This window comes from Bactrocera neohumeralis, chromosome 6 (genome assembly GCF_024586455.1).
Source record: "Bactrocera neohumeralis isolate Rockhampton chromosome 6, APGP_CSIRO_Bneo_wtdbg2-racon-allhic-juicebox.fasta_v2, whole genome shotgun sequence".
Lineage (NCBI taxonomy): Eukaryota > Metazoa > Arthropoda > Insecta > Diptera > Tephritidae > Bactrocera > Bactrocera neohumeralis.
The window spans coordinates 1257816-1274027 of record NC_065923.1 but is presented as its reverse complement, the minus strand read 5'-3'; the positions used below and the strand labels follow the sequence as shown (position 1 = coordinate 1274027).

Genomic DNA, 16212 nt, shown 5'->3' with positions numbered 1-16212 from the left:
ATGGTACTATCGAAAAAATTTGATGTCGAAGAGAAAACCCGTTTCTAAGGGATATCTTTATAATACTGATAGCTATAGCCCGTTCTAAATCCGTAAAGTAGTAATTTATATGACTTCACAGCATTGTGTTAAAGAAAAGAAAAGAAAAGAGCTTCACTTAAGCAAAAATATGTATAACTAACTTTGAGAAGCAATATTTATAATAAATTTCAACAGTAATACTTTAGCAAAATATCCATCCCATCCCATAATCGCTGCACCGATTACTTCTTAAACTTCCTGAAAGCATCATTGCATAAGTATATTTCCACACAAACACAGATGTAAAACGGACAAACAAGCATCGTTTTACCAAAATGACATATCAATGCACACCTCCGAGGCATCAATACACGCTGACAGTATTCAACCGGAATGCGGTTGCAAATCGGGCCTCGCCTCTACTTTTGTAACATGAAACGTTGCGTATAAAAATTTTTCATTTCGAATTTTACATGTTATTACAAAATTGTTGCACTTGCGGATAACAAGAAGATGCAGCTAAATTGCTTAAAGAGAGGACTAAAAGTCATCTGGTTGTATAACCCGATTTCCATGTTGCTCGCGATAATCGATGCCGCGAGTAAACGATTTGTTTATACCTTGGCGATGTTTGCTCAATTTGTTTGGTTTCCTTTTTAATTTAAAAGGAATTATCTACGTATGTCAATCGATTCCATTTAGTTTTGGTGTTGTTATTCTTCATACATTCCTTTTTAATTACTTACTGCTCGAAATCATCTTGTTACTGCGAATTTATTGGATTACTTAATCAAGAGTTTAATTTACACGTTTAAAGACTGGAAGTAACTGCAATGCTGAGCCTGAATTGGAATGCGATTGTGAATATTTAGTGAAGTTGCTTGGTATATAGTAGCGCGTTCCGATAATGGTGTCTTATCTAGAATAGCTTTGCATTTGGAAGCTCATCTTAAAACCTCTACAGAAACGTAGTTGGACTTGATACTCTGAAACCAAAAAGAAGGTAGAAATGGTTCGAAATATGTCAAAAGTAAAGAATAAGTCGGAGACCCTATAAGGTATATATAAATGATCAACGTAAAGCCATATGCATGTGTCAGAATATACGTGAACTAATCCCTCAGTTTTTTAGGTTTCGAACTGAAATTTTTCACACGTCTTTTTCTCTGCAGGCTGAAAGAAAAAAAAGAAAAGGCTGAAAAAATAAAAGATCTTCATATAATCTTTTTTTCTTATTAAGTAATCTTAATTCTTGACAGTTCATCAAGTCAATCAATGTGGCTAGAAATAACAAAACATTTCATTACAAGGCCAATGAACTGTTTATGAATATAGGGCACACTCTATTTCTTAACTTTGGGACAGCGGATTCGTTATTGATACTTGTCTCTTAGAACTTCTTCAGCCATACAATTGAAATTCTTCTTCTTCTTCGTCTTTATTGACTTAGACACCGCTTACGCGATTATAGCCGAGTTAACAACAACGCGCCAGTCGTTTCTTCTTTTCGATACGTGGCGCCAATTGGATATTCCAAACGAAGCCAGGTCCTTCTCCACTTGGTCCTTCCAACGGAGTGGAGTTCTTCCTCTTCCTCTGTTTCCCCCGGCGGGTACTGCGTCGAATACTTTCAGAGCTGGAGTGTTTTCGTCCATTCGGACAAAATGACCTAGCCAGTGTAGCCACTGTCTTTTAATTCGCTGAACTATGTCAATGTCGTCATATATCTCATACAGCTCATAGTTCCATCGAATGTGATATTCGCCGTGGCCAACTCGCAAAGCACCATAAATCTTTCGCAGAACTTTTCTCTCGAAAACTCGCAACGTCGACTCATCAGTTGTTATCATCGTCCAAGCCTCTGCACCATATAGCAGGACGGGAATTATGAGTGACTTATAGAGCTTGGTTTATGTTTGTCGAGAGAGGACTTTACATCTCAATGGCCTACTCAGTCCGAAGTAGCAACTGTTGGCAAGAGTTATCCGTTGGATTCCAGGCTGACATTGTTGGTGGTGTTTACACTGGTTCCCAAATAATCGAAACTATCTACAACTTTAAAGTTATGACTGTCAACAGTGACGTGAAAGCCAAGTCGCGTGTGCGACGACTGTTTGTTTGATGAGAGGAGATATTTCGTCCTGCCCTCGTTCACTGCCTGACCCATTTGCTTTGCTTCCTTGTCCAGTCTGGAGAAAGCAGAACTAACGGCGCGGGTGTTGAGGCCGATGATATCAATATCATCGGCATACGCCAACAGCTGTACACTCTTATAGAAGATGGTACCTTCTCTATTTAGTTCTGCAGCTCGAACTATTTTCTCCAGAAGCAGGTTGAAGAAGTCGCACGATAGGGAGTCGCCTTGTCGGAAACCTCGTTTGGTATCGAACAGCTCGAAGAGGTCTTTCTCAATCCTGACGGATCTTTTGGTGTTACTCAACGTCAGTTTACAGCCGTATTAGTTTTGCGGGGATACCAAATTCAGACATCGCGGCATAAAGGCAGTTCCTTTTCGTGCTGTCCAAAGCAGCTTTGAAATCGACGAAGAGGTGGTGTGTGTCGATTATCCTTTCACGGGTCTTTTCCAAGATTTGGCGCATGGTGAAAATCTGGTCGATTGTTGATTTTCCAGGTCTAAAGCCACACTGATAAGGTCCAATCAGTTTGTTGACGGTGGGCTTTAATCTTTCACACAATACGCTCGATAGAACCTTATATGCGATGTTGAGGAGGCTAATCCCACGGTAGTTGGCGCAGATTGTGGGGTCTCCTTTTTTATGGATTGGGCATAGCACATTTAAATTCCAATCGTTGGGCATGCTTTCGTCCGACCATATTTTACAAAGAAGCTGATGCATGCTCCTTATCAGTTCTTCGCCGCTGTGTTTGAATAGCTCGGCCGGCAATCCATCGGCCCCCGCCGCTTTGTTGTTCTTCAGGCGGGTAATTGCTATTCGAACTTCTTCATGGTCGGGTAATGGGACGTCTGCTCCATCGTCATCGATTGGGGAATCGGGTTCGCCTTCTCCTGGCGTTGTGCATTCTCTGCCATTCAGCAGGCTGGAGAAGTGTTCCCTCCATAATTTAAGTATGCTCTGGGCATCGTTCACTAGATCACCTTTGGGGGTTCTACAAGAGTATGCTCCGGTCTTGAAACCTTCCGTAAACCGCCGCATTTTTTCGTAGAATTTTCGAGCATTACCCCTGTCGGCCAGCTTATCAAGCTCTTCATACTCACGCATTTCGGCCTCTTTCTTTTTCTGTCTGCAGATGCGTCTCGCTTCCCTCTTCAATTCTCGGTATCTATCCCATCCCGCACGTGTTGTGGGCGATCGTAACGTTGCGAGGTAGGCAGCCTGTTTTCTCTCCGCTGCGGCGCGGCACTCTTCGTTGTACCATTTGTTCTTTTGCACTTTCCGAAAACCAAGGGTTTCGGATGCAGCTGTACGTAAGGAGTTTGAAATGCCGTCCCACAGTTCCCTTATACCGAGTTGTTGACGAGTGCTCTCAGAGAGCAGGAGTGCAAGCCGAGCAGAAAATCGTTCGGCTGTCTGTTGTGATTGCAGCTTTTCGAAGTCGAACCTTCCTTGTATTTCTTAGCGTGCGTTTTTTGCTGCACAAAGGCGGGTGCGAATCTTAGCTGCAACAAGATAGTGGTCTGAGTCGATGTTAGGACCTCGGAGCGCACGCACATCTAAAACACTGGAACGTGTCTTCCGTCCATCACAACATGATCGATCTGGTTGGTAGTTTTTCGATCCGGAGACAGCCAGGTAGCTTGATGTATTTTCTTGTGCTGGAATCTAGTACTACAGATAACCATATTTCGGGCCTCGGCGAAGTCGATCAGCCTCAACCCATTTGGGGATGTCTCGTCGTGGAGGCTGAATTTACCGACCGTCGTGCCGAAGATACTTTCTTTGCCCACCCTGGCGTTAAAGTCGCCAAGCACGATTTTGACATCGTGGAGGGGGCAGCTCTCATAAGTGCGCTCCAAGCGCTCATAGAAGGCATCTTTGGTCACATCATCTTTCTCTTCCGTCGGGGCGTGGGCGCAAATCAGCGATATGTTGAAGAACATCTCTTTGATGCGGATTGTGGCTAGACGTTCATTCACCGGAGTTAATTATAGTACTCGGTGACGGAGTCTCTCTCCCACCACGAATCCCACACCAAACTTGCGCTCCTTTATATGGCCACTTTAGTAAATGCCACAAGGATCTACTCGTCTCTGTCCTTGTCCCGTCCATCGCATTTCTTGGACGGCCGTGATGTCAGCCTTTATTTTTACAAGGACATCAACCAGCTGGGCAGCGGCACCTTCCCAATTAAGGGACCGGACATTCCAGGTGCATGCCCTCAATTCGTAGTCCTTATTTCGTTTGCCATGGTCGTCATCAAAAGGGGGGTCTCTCATCCGAGGCTGATTGTTAATTTTTATTGGTAAGATTTTTTACGTGGCGGGTCCCAAACCCAGCGCACAACCCTGCGGAGGGGATGTTTCGCCTTCTCACTTTAACTCGCCTTCAAACGGATGTTCTTAAGCTACCCAGAGGATACTTGGTCAAAGACCGGAAGTCGTGAGCTGCTTGTAAAAGAATCGTTTCTGGCCACTCCCAAGTGAATGGCGATCAGAGAACTTTCCTCACTTGCGTGAACTTCTACACATGACTTCGATTGAAATTACACGAATAATATTAGAATGGGCTACACCATCCGATAGAAATAGCTTCCATTTCAAAAGAAAATAGACTTTCGGGTCACCCTGTGCCTGAAAGCGTTATTAGAAAATCGTGATTTTTGTACCCATTAGTAAATATGTTACAAGGTGTCGGCTCTCCCACTTCCGATACAATATTTTTAGAAACCATCAGTTGTAAAATTTAGAAAATTTAGTTTCCATTTATTGAAATCTTCTAATATCGGGTGATTTTTTAAGAGCTTGATAACTTTTTTTTTAAAAAAAAACGCATAAAATTTGCAAAATCTCATCGGTTCTTTATTTGAAACGTTAGATTGGTTCATGACATTTACTTTTTGAAGATAATTTCATTTAAATGTTGACCGCGGCTGCGAAGGTGGTCCATTCGGAAAGTCCAATTTTGGGCAACTTTTTCGAGCATTTCGGCCGGAATAGCCCGAATTTCTTCGGAAATGTTGTCTTCCAAAGCTGGAATAGTTGCTGGCTTATTTCTGTAGACTTTAGACTTGACGTAGCCCCACAAAAAATAGTCTAAAGGCGTTAAATCGCATGATCTTGGTGGCCAACTTACGGGTCCATTTCTTGAGATGAATTGTTCTCCGAAGTTTTCCCTCAAAATGGCCATAGAATCGCGAGCTGTGTGGCATGTAGCGCCATCTTGTTGAAACCACATGTCAACCAAGTTCAGTTCTTCCATTTTTGGCAACAAAAAGTTTGTTAGCAAACGATAGCGATCGCCATTCACCGTAACGTTGCGTCCAACAGCATCTTTGAAAAAATACGGTCCAATGATTCCACCAGCGTACAAACCACACCAAACAGTGCATTTTTCGGGATGCATGGGCAGTTGGCCACCAAGATCATGCGATTTAACGCCTTTAGACTATTTTTTGTGGGGCTACGTCAAGTCTAAAGTCTACAGAAATAAGCCAGCAACTATTCCAGCTTTGGAAGACAACATTTCCAAAATTGGACTTTCCGAATGGACCACCTAAGACGCAGCCGCGGTCAACATTTAAATGAAATTATTTTATTATTAAGTTTTAAATCGTCAAATTTTATGCATGACGTATAATATACCCTTATTAAGAGTAAATTTACAAAAGCTACCTGTACTTAACTTCTCTATATTTCCTCTAATTTTTATTATTAAGTCGTCGCATGACGTAATATTCGCAAGAGCTTTCCAGCGCTTCGTGTCATTCTCAAAGGAAAGCTTCAAAGCGAATATTTACACAAAATATAAGTGATGAAGAATGCGATAAACAAAGATAGAAATCACAACAACGAAAACAAACATAAACAAACACGCGACAGAGTACAAACATAAGTGAAAGCACAGAGAAAGCTTTACTGAGATAACCAAAAAGTGTAACGCGCATGTCCTCAACCACAATGAAAAACACAACAACAAACCAATCTAGCGAACGTCAGATAATACAAAAACTGTCAAGTGGTGGAATTTAGCAAAATAATATTACGCATACGACACGTTGATTCAGACTTCGTGCCACGTACACGACGGCAGCGCGGGGTTAGACGGCCACAGTGGATTCATTCAGAAAAGCTACAGTCGTGCAATGAAAGCAAAAGTTTTTTATAACACTGAAAATTCTAATGGCAGTGAATATGTTGTAACTGTAAAGTGCTCGTACACTCATCGTTAGTATCCGACAAACATTCACGTTGAAGCAAACGCCAGTGAAAACAGAGCTCGACGCATTAACGGTTTCTGAACGTGGGCGGCCTTAAATGAACGCACACATTGAGCCTTAAGACGTTGAACAAAAGAAACCAGCTTAAAGAGTAAAGTGTCACGTCGTCGTCGCAGCCTTGCAGCAACAGCAATTAATTAAGTGCATCACCGCCACAAAGGCAGCCGTCTTCGGTCTTCGGACATCGGTCAAAGCGGCTGGCAGCAACCTGGCAGGGGCGGGCTGAATGGTCAACAGTCACTCTACCACGTAGAGCCGTTATATCGATTTAATACGAGCTGTGCGGCGCGGGCTGTGCGGAAGTTGTGCGGGGCATAATTAAGGCAGCGCAACATCACACAAGACTGCAATGTACGCCGCGACAACGGTAGTCGACAACAATACAGCAGCGACCACTAGCAATCGTGCAAAAATCAATTATAATTGAGTAATCCAATTTGGAGGTTTTGCAAAAATACGCCGGAAAGTAATTATATTCATCTAGTTTATTCGCTTGGTGTGGACTTTAAAGAACTCTCGCAGAAGCAATTAAAATGTTGCTGCCCCAGAAGTCGCCCGCTGCCCATTGGCGCTCCTTTGTGGACCTAATGATGGCACCAGTGTCGCCGAAAAATCTTCGTCTGTCGGCCATACTGATTGGCATTTACCAACTGGTGAGTGTTCCTTCCAAAAACAAACTCAATGAAAGTTACATAGACATATGATCCTTTAGCTAAAATATTTAGTAGTTGTTAAAGTTCTAAAAATATGCAGACTAGCATATACCAAAGCTAGTTAGTAGTTATGAGTGTGTATGTGTATGTGCGGTGCAACACAGTGGCACTCCCATGTAATTTGATAGCGAGTTTGTCACTGCAATTGCCACCAAGAAACTTTGACTCAAGTTGACTCAGTCAAATGGGACTAATTGCAGGTGAAATTAATGGACAAGCACTACGAACAAATATTGTAACTTAGTTCTATGCTTTTGTGTAAGATAGTACGCACTTAACTGTTTGGCTTGAAAATCGATTATTATATTAATGACAATGAAATGTAACCATTATTCGTTAATGATATAAATAATTTAATAACTAGCCAAAACTATAACTGCCATCACTAAAACGGAATCTAATTCCCGAGCGCACTTGAGCAAAGAATAAACAAATAATTTTCAAAAAGTTATTGATATTAATGATGCTCTCTTCGACGTAATCTTCAGTAAATTTGTGAAGCCCCACGAAAAACCCCTGCATTTAGCCCTGAATCACAAATCTACTTAGGGTTTTTATACCCTGAACAGGATATATTAAGTTTGTCACGAAGTTTGTAACACCCAGAAGGAATCGTCGGAGACCCTATAAAGTATATATATAAATGATCAGTATGTTGAGCTGAGTCGATTTAGCCATGTCCGTCTGTCTGTCTGTCCGTCCGTCCGTCCGTCCGTCCATCCGTATGTCTGTATATATACGAACTAGTCCCTCAGTTTTTAAGATATTGTTTTGCAATTTTGTAAACGTCATTTTCTTTTCAAGAAGCTGCTCATTTGTCGGAACGGCCGATATCGGACAACTATAACATATAGCTGCCATACAAACTGAACGATCGGAATCAAGTTCTTGTATGGAAAACTTTCACATTTAAAAATGTATCTTCACAAAAGTTGGCACAAGTTATTTTCTAAGATAATTATGTAATATACGAAGAAATTGTTTAGTTCGGCTTACTATAGCATATAGCTGCCATACAAACCGAACGATCGGAATCAAGTTCTTATATGGAAAACTTTTGCATTTGACAATATCTATTCACGAAATTTGGTATGCATTATTTTCTAAAGCAACAATGTAATCTCCGAAAATAGTGTTCAGATCGGCTAACTATAGCATATAGCTGCCATATAAACTGAATGATCGGAATCAAATGCTTGCATGGGAAACTTTCGCATTTGACGTGGTATCTTCACGAAATTTGGCATGGATTACTGCTTAAGGTAACAATATAATCCTATTAGCTTCGGTGCAGCCGAAGTCAACGTTTTTTCTTGCTTTTTTTTTCTAGTTCACCTAAATATCTATAAGTATGAGATCCGAGGTGTTTTTGCCTTGATCTGGCAAAGCCATGATTCTATCTCATCTTTTTCTAGACAGCTTATGCAAATGGCATCCGATAAGATGTTCATCTTTCCGCGTAAATCCCGATCAGACAGTCTCCAGTTGTCCACCTACCCGTTCCCATTCTACAGTTATTGAAACTGAAGTACCTTTCATAGCAAGCTCGTCAGCCTTACAGTTTCTTGCAATAGCACTGCGGCCTGACACCCATACCAGTATAATCGTAAAATAACTCGATGCTAGAGATAAGGGGTCTAAACATCCCTTCACTAGTCTTCACAATCATCCAAATCAAGGCTAGTATCGCTGCCCTATCGGAGTGGATGGTCATCACTCTGAAGGGATGGCAGTGTACACCTCCACCAACAGCCATAGAGCTTTTTGTTACAGTCTTGATAACTTCGAACAATGCTTCTGCTTTGTGGCAGAAAACATCCATCTTTTCAAATTAAAAGGGACCGGGTAAGATGACTCAGACATCATTATGTTGTTATTTTTCATCCATTTGACAAAGCAAAGGTTATGTGGACAGAAAAAAGAGTGAAGAATCACAATGCATCAGCCTTGAATTATTTTCAACAACTCAAGCACTTCACAAAAAAGAATAAATTGAGATAATGCTCTTTAGTGCCCGGATGACCTTGTAACCCTAAATCAATCTCACCATAAAATATCATTGAGTCGACTCTTCTCCAGGACTAATTTCTTTCCCTCTACAACATTCTTACTGTTAAATATACCATATTTTGACTAAGAGTAAAGGCATTGTAAACTAATGTTTCAAGCTTCTGAGTCACCAAAATACATCTTGCTATAATACTTATTTCATTCTTAACAAATACAAAATACTTATATAAGTTACTTGTGTGTTATTTATAAAAAATGTTCTTTCATAAAATTTCCAGCTTGTCGCCCATTTGTTACTCTTCCTGGTGCTTTTGGGTCTGGCTCATGCCGAACAAATGAAAACTATGCTCGCAATGGATATTGAGGATCAAAAGGATAATGGCTTTTATGACATGTCACCGTTTCGCAATCAACTGCGTCTGCGCACCGCCTCCCAGCTCGTTTCCGTTACCGAAATGCTGCTCTACATACTGACGGCAGTGGCTTCGGTTTATCTGCTCAGCACGATTGCTCTTTTTGCAGGCATATTTAAGAATCGGTCGGAATTCGTACTTCCGTGGTTGGTGGTTGAGTTTATTTTCATTGTATCGGCTGCGGTGTTGGTATTTTGGTTACAGAATGAGAAGTTTGTCGATATCATTGGAGGCAAAATATATTACTGTGAGTAAGAAATTGTATTTTATTAAGAATAAATTAAATTGGATTAAATTTGTAATCACTAATACTTTGCAGTTATTATATGCTTCACGGTACTGTCTTTCGATTGTTTGATGTGGTATATCATACATTCTTTTTATCAAAGGCTACGGACCATGAACAAATTGCGTGAGATTGCCACTGTCGCAATACCCTGCCCGCCACCTGGATCGGTGAGTACATAAAAACCGTGTTACAAACATTTCAGTATGAAATAATTACTGGATCCCCAATCATTATGACAATGTCGAAATTGACCCACAATTTGTTTTCCGCTGCTGATCTCGTTACTATATCCATCACTATATATAATTGCAGTCCGTTCCAGAGAAGCGGATGGACGACTCGTATGAGGCAAGTTTTCGAGGACTTCCCGACCTTCACGAATCCTTTGTGCCGTTCAAATACGTGTGCCATAATTCAATAAACTCCCTGAAACATTTCTGTAACGTTTTCAACTATTCCGTAGCCTTGATCCCATTGAAAACACAAAAACACGTTGTTCAATTTTTTATTTTCATGGTAAAAATTGCGAACAATCTTTTTACGTCGTAAACACACACTATTGGTTTAACTAAACATATGGATTTAGGAAAAAAATGATCGATGATCGACAGGTCCGGGTCCGATTTGATCAGATGGTATTTTTCCAATAAAATCACTTTTTGATATCCGGATATCCATTGTTTGATTGTATTAGATGAAATATCATCTGCGGTTATCTGAATATTCGATCTATCATGTGCGGATAGCTGAAAAATTTTTGAGGAGACTACCTTAAAAATTACTTAAAATTCCAAACAATTTGCTTTTATATTTAAATATTATAACTAAAAATATTTATTATTCCAAATATTCCCCCTCTTTCAGATACCCTTCCACTTCCGGCGCGAGAACATGTATCTTGGCAGCAACGGCTATAAGCATATACTCTCTGAATCCCCCGATGGAAATTATTAAAATAAATGTTGAATAAAAAGCAATTGCAACTCAAAGAGGTTTAAGAAAGTAAACACGAAATCTACAGCACCTGACACTCTATAAAATCCCGTGATTCCTTCGGCATGCGCGATTTCTTTACGACACGCTTCACAGCTTATTTGTACCAGCAACTCAGTGGAAAAAGAGAAATTTTAATAGAAAATAGAAAGTAAAAAATAATAAAACAAAAACTACATGCAATATACTCGGCCTTATTACGTATTACTATTATTATTGTTGTTGCTGTTATTGTGATATTTTGCTGGGAGCTAGGAGAAAGCTTTAATATACATACATACCATATGTACAATTACTTATATAAATTAACAGCTTTAATTGTATATTATTTATTTTTTGTTTTTTTTTTTTTGAATTTTTTAAGAAATTTCTTAAAGCAAAATAGTAGAAGAATAGTGTCTTCAAGTTTTTTCTTCAAATGCTTGCTTTAATAAGGCTTTTTCAACTTCCATTTGTATTTTAAAAATTCTCACCTAGTAATCATGTTAGATAAGCTATTTTATAAGCAACTACAATCTATGTACACACATACATATATATTCTTATATGTACATGGAGTGAGTAGTACATGCTATTACATGCATAAATACATACCAAAGTATATGAAACCAATATTTTTAATCTCAGTGCAAAATTTGTACGGAATGATACACGTAACTGTAATTAAATACGATTAAATACGAATGTTTTTGCAAATACATACATATGTATGTGCATATGTACATGTGGTAAGAGGAGTGATATGTATTGTGGCATGTGTATTCATTTGGTGAATGAAAAATTATGCTAAAATAAAGGAGCAGCAAACATATGTACACATAATAATTGTAATAATAATGTTATTAAGTCAAACGCATGTAAATGCTTGGTTAACGCTATTTTATTCAATTAAACCCAATAAAGTCATGGAGACGAAATTATGTCGGTTTATGTGTGTTATTTGAATTATTTAAATGAATAATGAAAGAGCGGAAGAAAGTGTGGAAATGGAAGTATAATAGGCTATAGTAGTCCGATCTGAACAATTTCTCCATCCATGACTAAATTCCTGAAGATACTTTGTCAAACAAAGCAATTTTTCATACAAGGACTTGATTTTTATCGATAAGGGCGCTATACTCTATAATGGAAAAATGCAAAATTGATATCTGGAAAAGTGGGGCGGTGGCTGCCTTTTAAAGGGTATGTGTTAATTCGTTAGCCTATTTGAGTTTCAGCCTGGCTTATAAGGCTCTAAGTGGCGTTGTAGTGAAGCGTTTTTTTTGAAATCAGTAAAAATAATGCCTGGGATATTCTTTACATCATCATTCCTACTAAATTTATGTTTCTGTATCTTTTATGAATTTATATGTTAAGAAAAATAAAATTTAAATGAAAAATATTGTATTCCTCTCCATGCTGTCTAGGCGGTCTCCCCCTTAAAATATCATTCTAAAATTAATCACAAAGAGCACCTCTGTCAAAACCAACCAAAGTATAGGCTGGACATATAGTGGAGAAGACACAGAGTGAAGAACTAGAAATATTGTGTATTAAGATTTTCCAACGAATAATAAATTTTTAAAATAACTAAATAGACTTCTCTTCCAAAATTGTGTGAGAAGAAGAAAAAAATGTATTTCAAGCACTTGCACTCTGTGCAGTATTTTGCAAAATAACACAAATCAAATGTTAGTTCAAAAAACATTAAGCATTGCTTTTTGAGGGAATAAGGGAAAACACTTTTGGACCGTTTTTATACAATAAAGCCTTAAATTTACAAAAAAAACGGCGGAAGCAAAGTTGTAATACAATTGGAGAAATTCAAGCCGAGATTGGGAGCGTTTCAATTGTTCAGTCCAGCAATAATTTTGCTTTTATTAATTATTTACTTGATAATGAAACAACAACGTTTTAGAACCACCCTTTTCAGCAGAAGCACCTCAATATGCAGTGCAATGCCATAAGTTATAGCCTACTTTTAGGAGAGCGTTCTTGCTGCAATTGCAAAGTACTCACAACAGAGAACATGAAACAAACTCTGCTTCGCGTGCTCTCTAGCATGCGCATAGCTCAACTACTGAGCTCATATACGTACACTGTACATAAGATGATAAGCGGTTCCATGGTGTAATGGTTAGCACTCTGGACTCTGAATCCAGCGATCCGAGTTCAAATCTCGGTGGAACCTAAGATTGTATTTTTACATACATATGTATATTTTATTTTTCTTTCTTCTAAATTACCATATTGTCCAAAATTAAATTATTCATTGACCACTAAATATGTTGTTGCTTTATTTTCCAAATCCTACTTTATTCAATATTTCCCATAAAATGTATTCCTTATATCAAAATCTCTAATAATATTGTTAGAATATCAAAAATATCGTTTCAAATTCTTTATCCCTTCCTGCCACGTGCCGGCGGTGGCATCTTAGTCGTTGTGGTTGTTGTTGTCGATGTTGTACTGGTGGTAGTTAATTCGACCTCAGCACTTTCCAGCATCATGTCGGTGGCTAACTCGGCCACCGAAACGTTCATGTGCCGACCCGTGTCGGTGGGGATGCTGATTTGGAACTGCAGCAAGACAACTAGATAAGTGACCATGGTGGTGAGCAGCTGCAGGATAAATTCCATTAGTTCATATTATACCATTCTAAAGAAACGTTTCCACTCACGCCTTTGAAAAGATTTCTGTTCACATCGAAGAATCCACCACAATTGATATTCGACGGATTCATTTCCGTAGCGCGTATGAACATATTTATCTCCGTTTGCGCGTCCGAGTTCATCCAATTCAGTTCGACCATCAGCAGCTTTTTCTGGAAATTCGTGCGCACATTGAAGGAGGCGTAATGAGCTTTATCGCAAATGTAGAAAAGCAAAAAAACATTCCAAATAGCCGTTATAGCCAAACCGATATCCTTAATGCCAAAGCCTTCAGAGAGCTGTGACATGAGTCCGTAAACGGAGAGTGTGATGATGAAAAAGAGATACAAATTGATAAAAGTGAAAGTGTAGCAGGTCGCATTGCCGGTATCGCGTGTCAGTTTGCTCAAACGTAACCACAAGGCGCGATAATCGGCGACCATGGCGGCGGGACCTATGTGACGGAGTGCCTATATCACATAAAGGAGGCGGGTTTTCGGAAACTCAATTTATAAAAGCCGTCTTTTGCAAAACCTTTTTTTTCTGACTTACCCTTTGAAAGCGTTCGCCCAGTATATTGGCCGTCATGCTGAGACTTTCGCATATTATGAACCACCAAGCTCCTAGCATGGCAGACAAGTTGTCTAAGATGCAGTATGGAATTACCTATAATTATTGATGCAACAAAAATTTTTATTTTTATTTAGCTATTAAAATCAATTCTGTTGTTATTAGGGATAACCTTAAAAGTTGGGTGAGACTAATAATCAGAAAGCTACTTGACCAACATGGGTGATACGGAACTACTTATGTATTATGTAGAACAGGAATAAATTTATCAAAATTAAGCAGAGATTAAGGTTATGTGAAAAAATTAACAGTCCCCGAGGAGAAACTGAGCTTTTTTCGGTGGGGTCAGAGGGTATGAAAACGATCACAACCTCATCAACGTATGAAACGTTCAAGATACATTAGTATTAGTATTATTTCTTCTCTCCCTTATGTTCAAGTACTGTCTTCTAAGACTCATTCGATGGTTTCTGAGGTAGAGATTCTTCAAAAAAATAAAAATCCTAATAATAAATGATGCGATTTCCACTCCCTTGACAAGTATCTGATGCTAAACTAGGAAATATTATTCAGTTTTAGATTCTTCTGAGTATATAAAAGAATTCATAGGAAAATATATTTTCGAGGAAAAACATTTAATTATGATAATATAAGTTTTAACACTTCTTCGAAGTGTGAATGAATGAAACTTACTTGAATTATTTGAAAATCCGCCATCGTTATATGCGTTATGACGACCGATAAAATGGATAAAATCGGCAAAACCACCGCAATCATAGTTGTTTTGCGACGCAAATTCAAGGGCATGCTGTGACCTGATATTTGATAATACAAAATCTAAAAATTCAAACAAGAAGCAAACGAGTTTTTGGGGTTTTCTTTAAGCCTAAATTTATAGTTCAATCAAATTTACCTCAAAGTCGTCCCAATCATTCCACAACTTAGCGATTTTACGCGCCTCCCACCATAATATTGGAATCAATATTAGCGGTAAAATATTTACGAGAAATAAATAGGCAATTACGGCTTCCTCAAAAGGTCCACTCAGTGACGCCACAATACTTATACGATTTTTAGCAACATAAGTAACAAAAACCTGAGCAATTGAAAAAAATTGTGAATATCCAGATTTTTCTAAAATTTTATGATTAAAACTTACCGATAGAAGTATAAAGAAAGCAAACGAATAGCCGAATGCAATGGAATTTATGCGAAATTTGGCCTTACCAGGCTCCCGACGCGTTATGGGTAAAACTCCGAGCATATGCAAAAACCATTGAATTGGCGCAATATTATTGTAAAAAATATTCTAGATAAAATAAATTTGAAATTGAAGTTAGGCTATGTTGGGTTCGGTGATAGGTTATACCACTGTTTGAAAAATGGATAAGATATCTCAAGTATCTCAGGAAATTTTTTTAGCTTTATTTCCTATTCTTCAAATAATTTAGTTCCACTTACGGCCCGGAAATTTTCATTCAATGTGGTTATAGTTCCGACCGATGCTCGACTAGCACTGCTACTATTCACATCGTAAAACGGATTGTCCTCCTTATCCAGCAAACCAGTTGAGTACTTCCGTAGACCGTTACCCTGACTGTTAAAAGTGGGCTTGACATTTAAGAAGACGGTATCATGCTTTTTCCGACGATTATAACTGTTAAACATTATTTTGAAAAATAATTCCTAGTTTTTAACTTAAGTGCGACAGTAGTACTAAAAAACGTAAACCTTTCCGATTAATCACCAAAATCGTACTATGTCCTTGTTCATTGTTGTCTGACATTAGGAAAACTTGTTCCCTGAAAGAGGCGGTCAAGTGTGGACATTAAAAATGTATAACTTTTATTAGTGTTGGTATTTGTATTTTATACTTTTATTTACATTTGGCTCGTTAAACATCAACACAGTATAAATTTCATAGCCAGACACGAACGGTGACGCGAAGACGTTGCAGAAAGGACATTGAAAATTTCTTGGCGTGCAGCCGCTTGACCTTAACCCAGAATTGCATACAAACGCATATCCTAACGTTGAATAAAAATATATGTATGTATATGTATATTAAGGTTAGTGCATCTGAATGTAGGCACATACATATGTTAGTACCTACTAGCTTTCCTAAATGGTTTAATTAGGTAAACAACTAAACAAAA

General features: G+C 38.7%; 2 protein-coding genes and 1 non-coding gene across 3 annotated transcripts; 2 read left to right on the top strand and 1 right to left on the bottom strand.

Moving 5' to 3' along the window:
• Window positions 1-6217: 6217 nt before the first annotated feature.
• Window positions 6218-11786, top strand: LOC126761496 (uncharacterized). Its single transcript, XM_050477748.1, has 4 exons — window positions 6218-7091; window positions 9440-9821; window positions 9894-10030; window positions 10728-11786. Exons 1-4 carry the CDS (start codon window positions 6972-6974, stop codon window positions 10815-10817), a joined length of 729 nt encoding a protein of 242 aa, XP_050333705.1. The 5' UTR covers window positions 6218-6971; the 3' UTR covers window positions 10818-11786.
• A 1168-nt stretch (window positions 11787-12954) lies between these two features.
• Trnaq-cug (transfer RNA glutamine (anticodon CUG)) lies at window positions 12955-13026 on the top strand. Its single transcript has one exon. It is a non-coding gene; the product is annotated as a tRNA-Gln (tRNA).
• Window positions 13027-13107: 81 nt separating this feature from the next.
• On the bottom strand, window positions 13108-15823 carry LOC126762175 (gustatory and odorant receptor 63a). Its single transcript, XM_050478719.1, has 7 exons — window positions 15518-15823; window positions 15216-15365; window positions 14970-15152; window positions 14750-14893; window positions 14039-14152; window positions 13516-13956; window positions 13108-13456 (listed from the first exon to the last, which is right to left on the bottom strand). Exons 1-7 carry the CDS (start codon window positions 15722-15724, stop codon window positions 13238-13240), a joined length of 1458 nt encoding a protein of 485 aa, XP_050334676.1. The 5' UTR covers window positions 15725-15823; the 3' UTR covers window positions 13108-13237.
• Between the last annotated feature and the right edge of the window lie 389 nt (window positions 15824-16212).

Excerpts from the sequence above, each read along its gene's own strand:
- LOC126761496 (XM_050477748.1), top strand. The coding sequence starts at position 6,972 with ATGTTGCTGCCCCAGAAGTCGCCCGCTGCCCATTGGCGCTCCTTTGTG. Across the intron at positions 7,092-9,439 it reads TGATTGGCATTTACCAACTG|CTTGTCGCCCATTTGTTACT; the intron begins GTGAGTGTTCCT and ends TAAAATTTCCAG. Across the intron at positions 10,031-10,727 it reads CCTGCCCGCCACCTGGATCG|ATACCCTTCCACTTCCGGCG; the intron begins GTGAGTACATAA and ends CCCCTCTTTCAG.
- LOC126762175 (XM_050478719.1), bottom strand. The coding sequence starts at position 15,724 with ATGTTTAACAGTTATAATCGTCGGAAAAAGCATGATACCGTCTTCTTA. Across the intron at positions 15,366-15,517 it reads TGAATGAAAATTTCCGGGCC|AATATTTTTTACAATAATAT; the intron begins GTAAGTGGAACT and ends TATTTTATCTAG. Across the intron at positions 14,153-14,749 it reads CGGATTTTCAAATAATTCAA|GTAATTCCATACTGCATCTT; the intron begins GTAAGTTTCATT and ends CAATAATTATAG.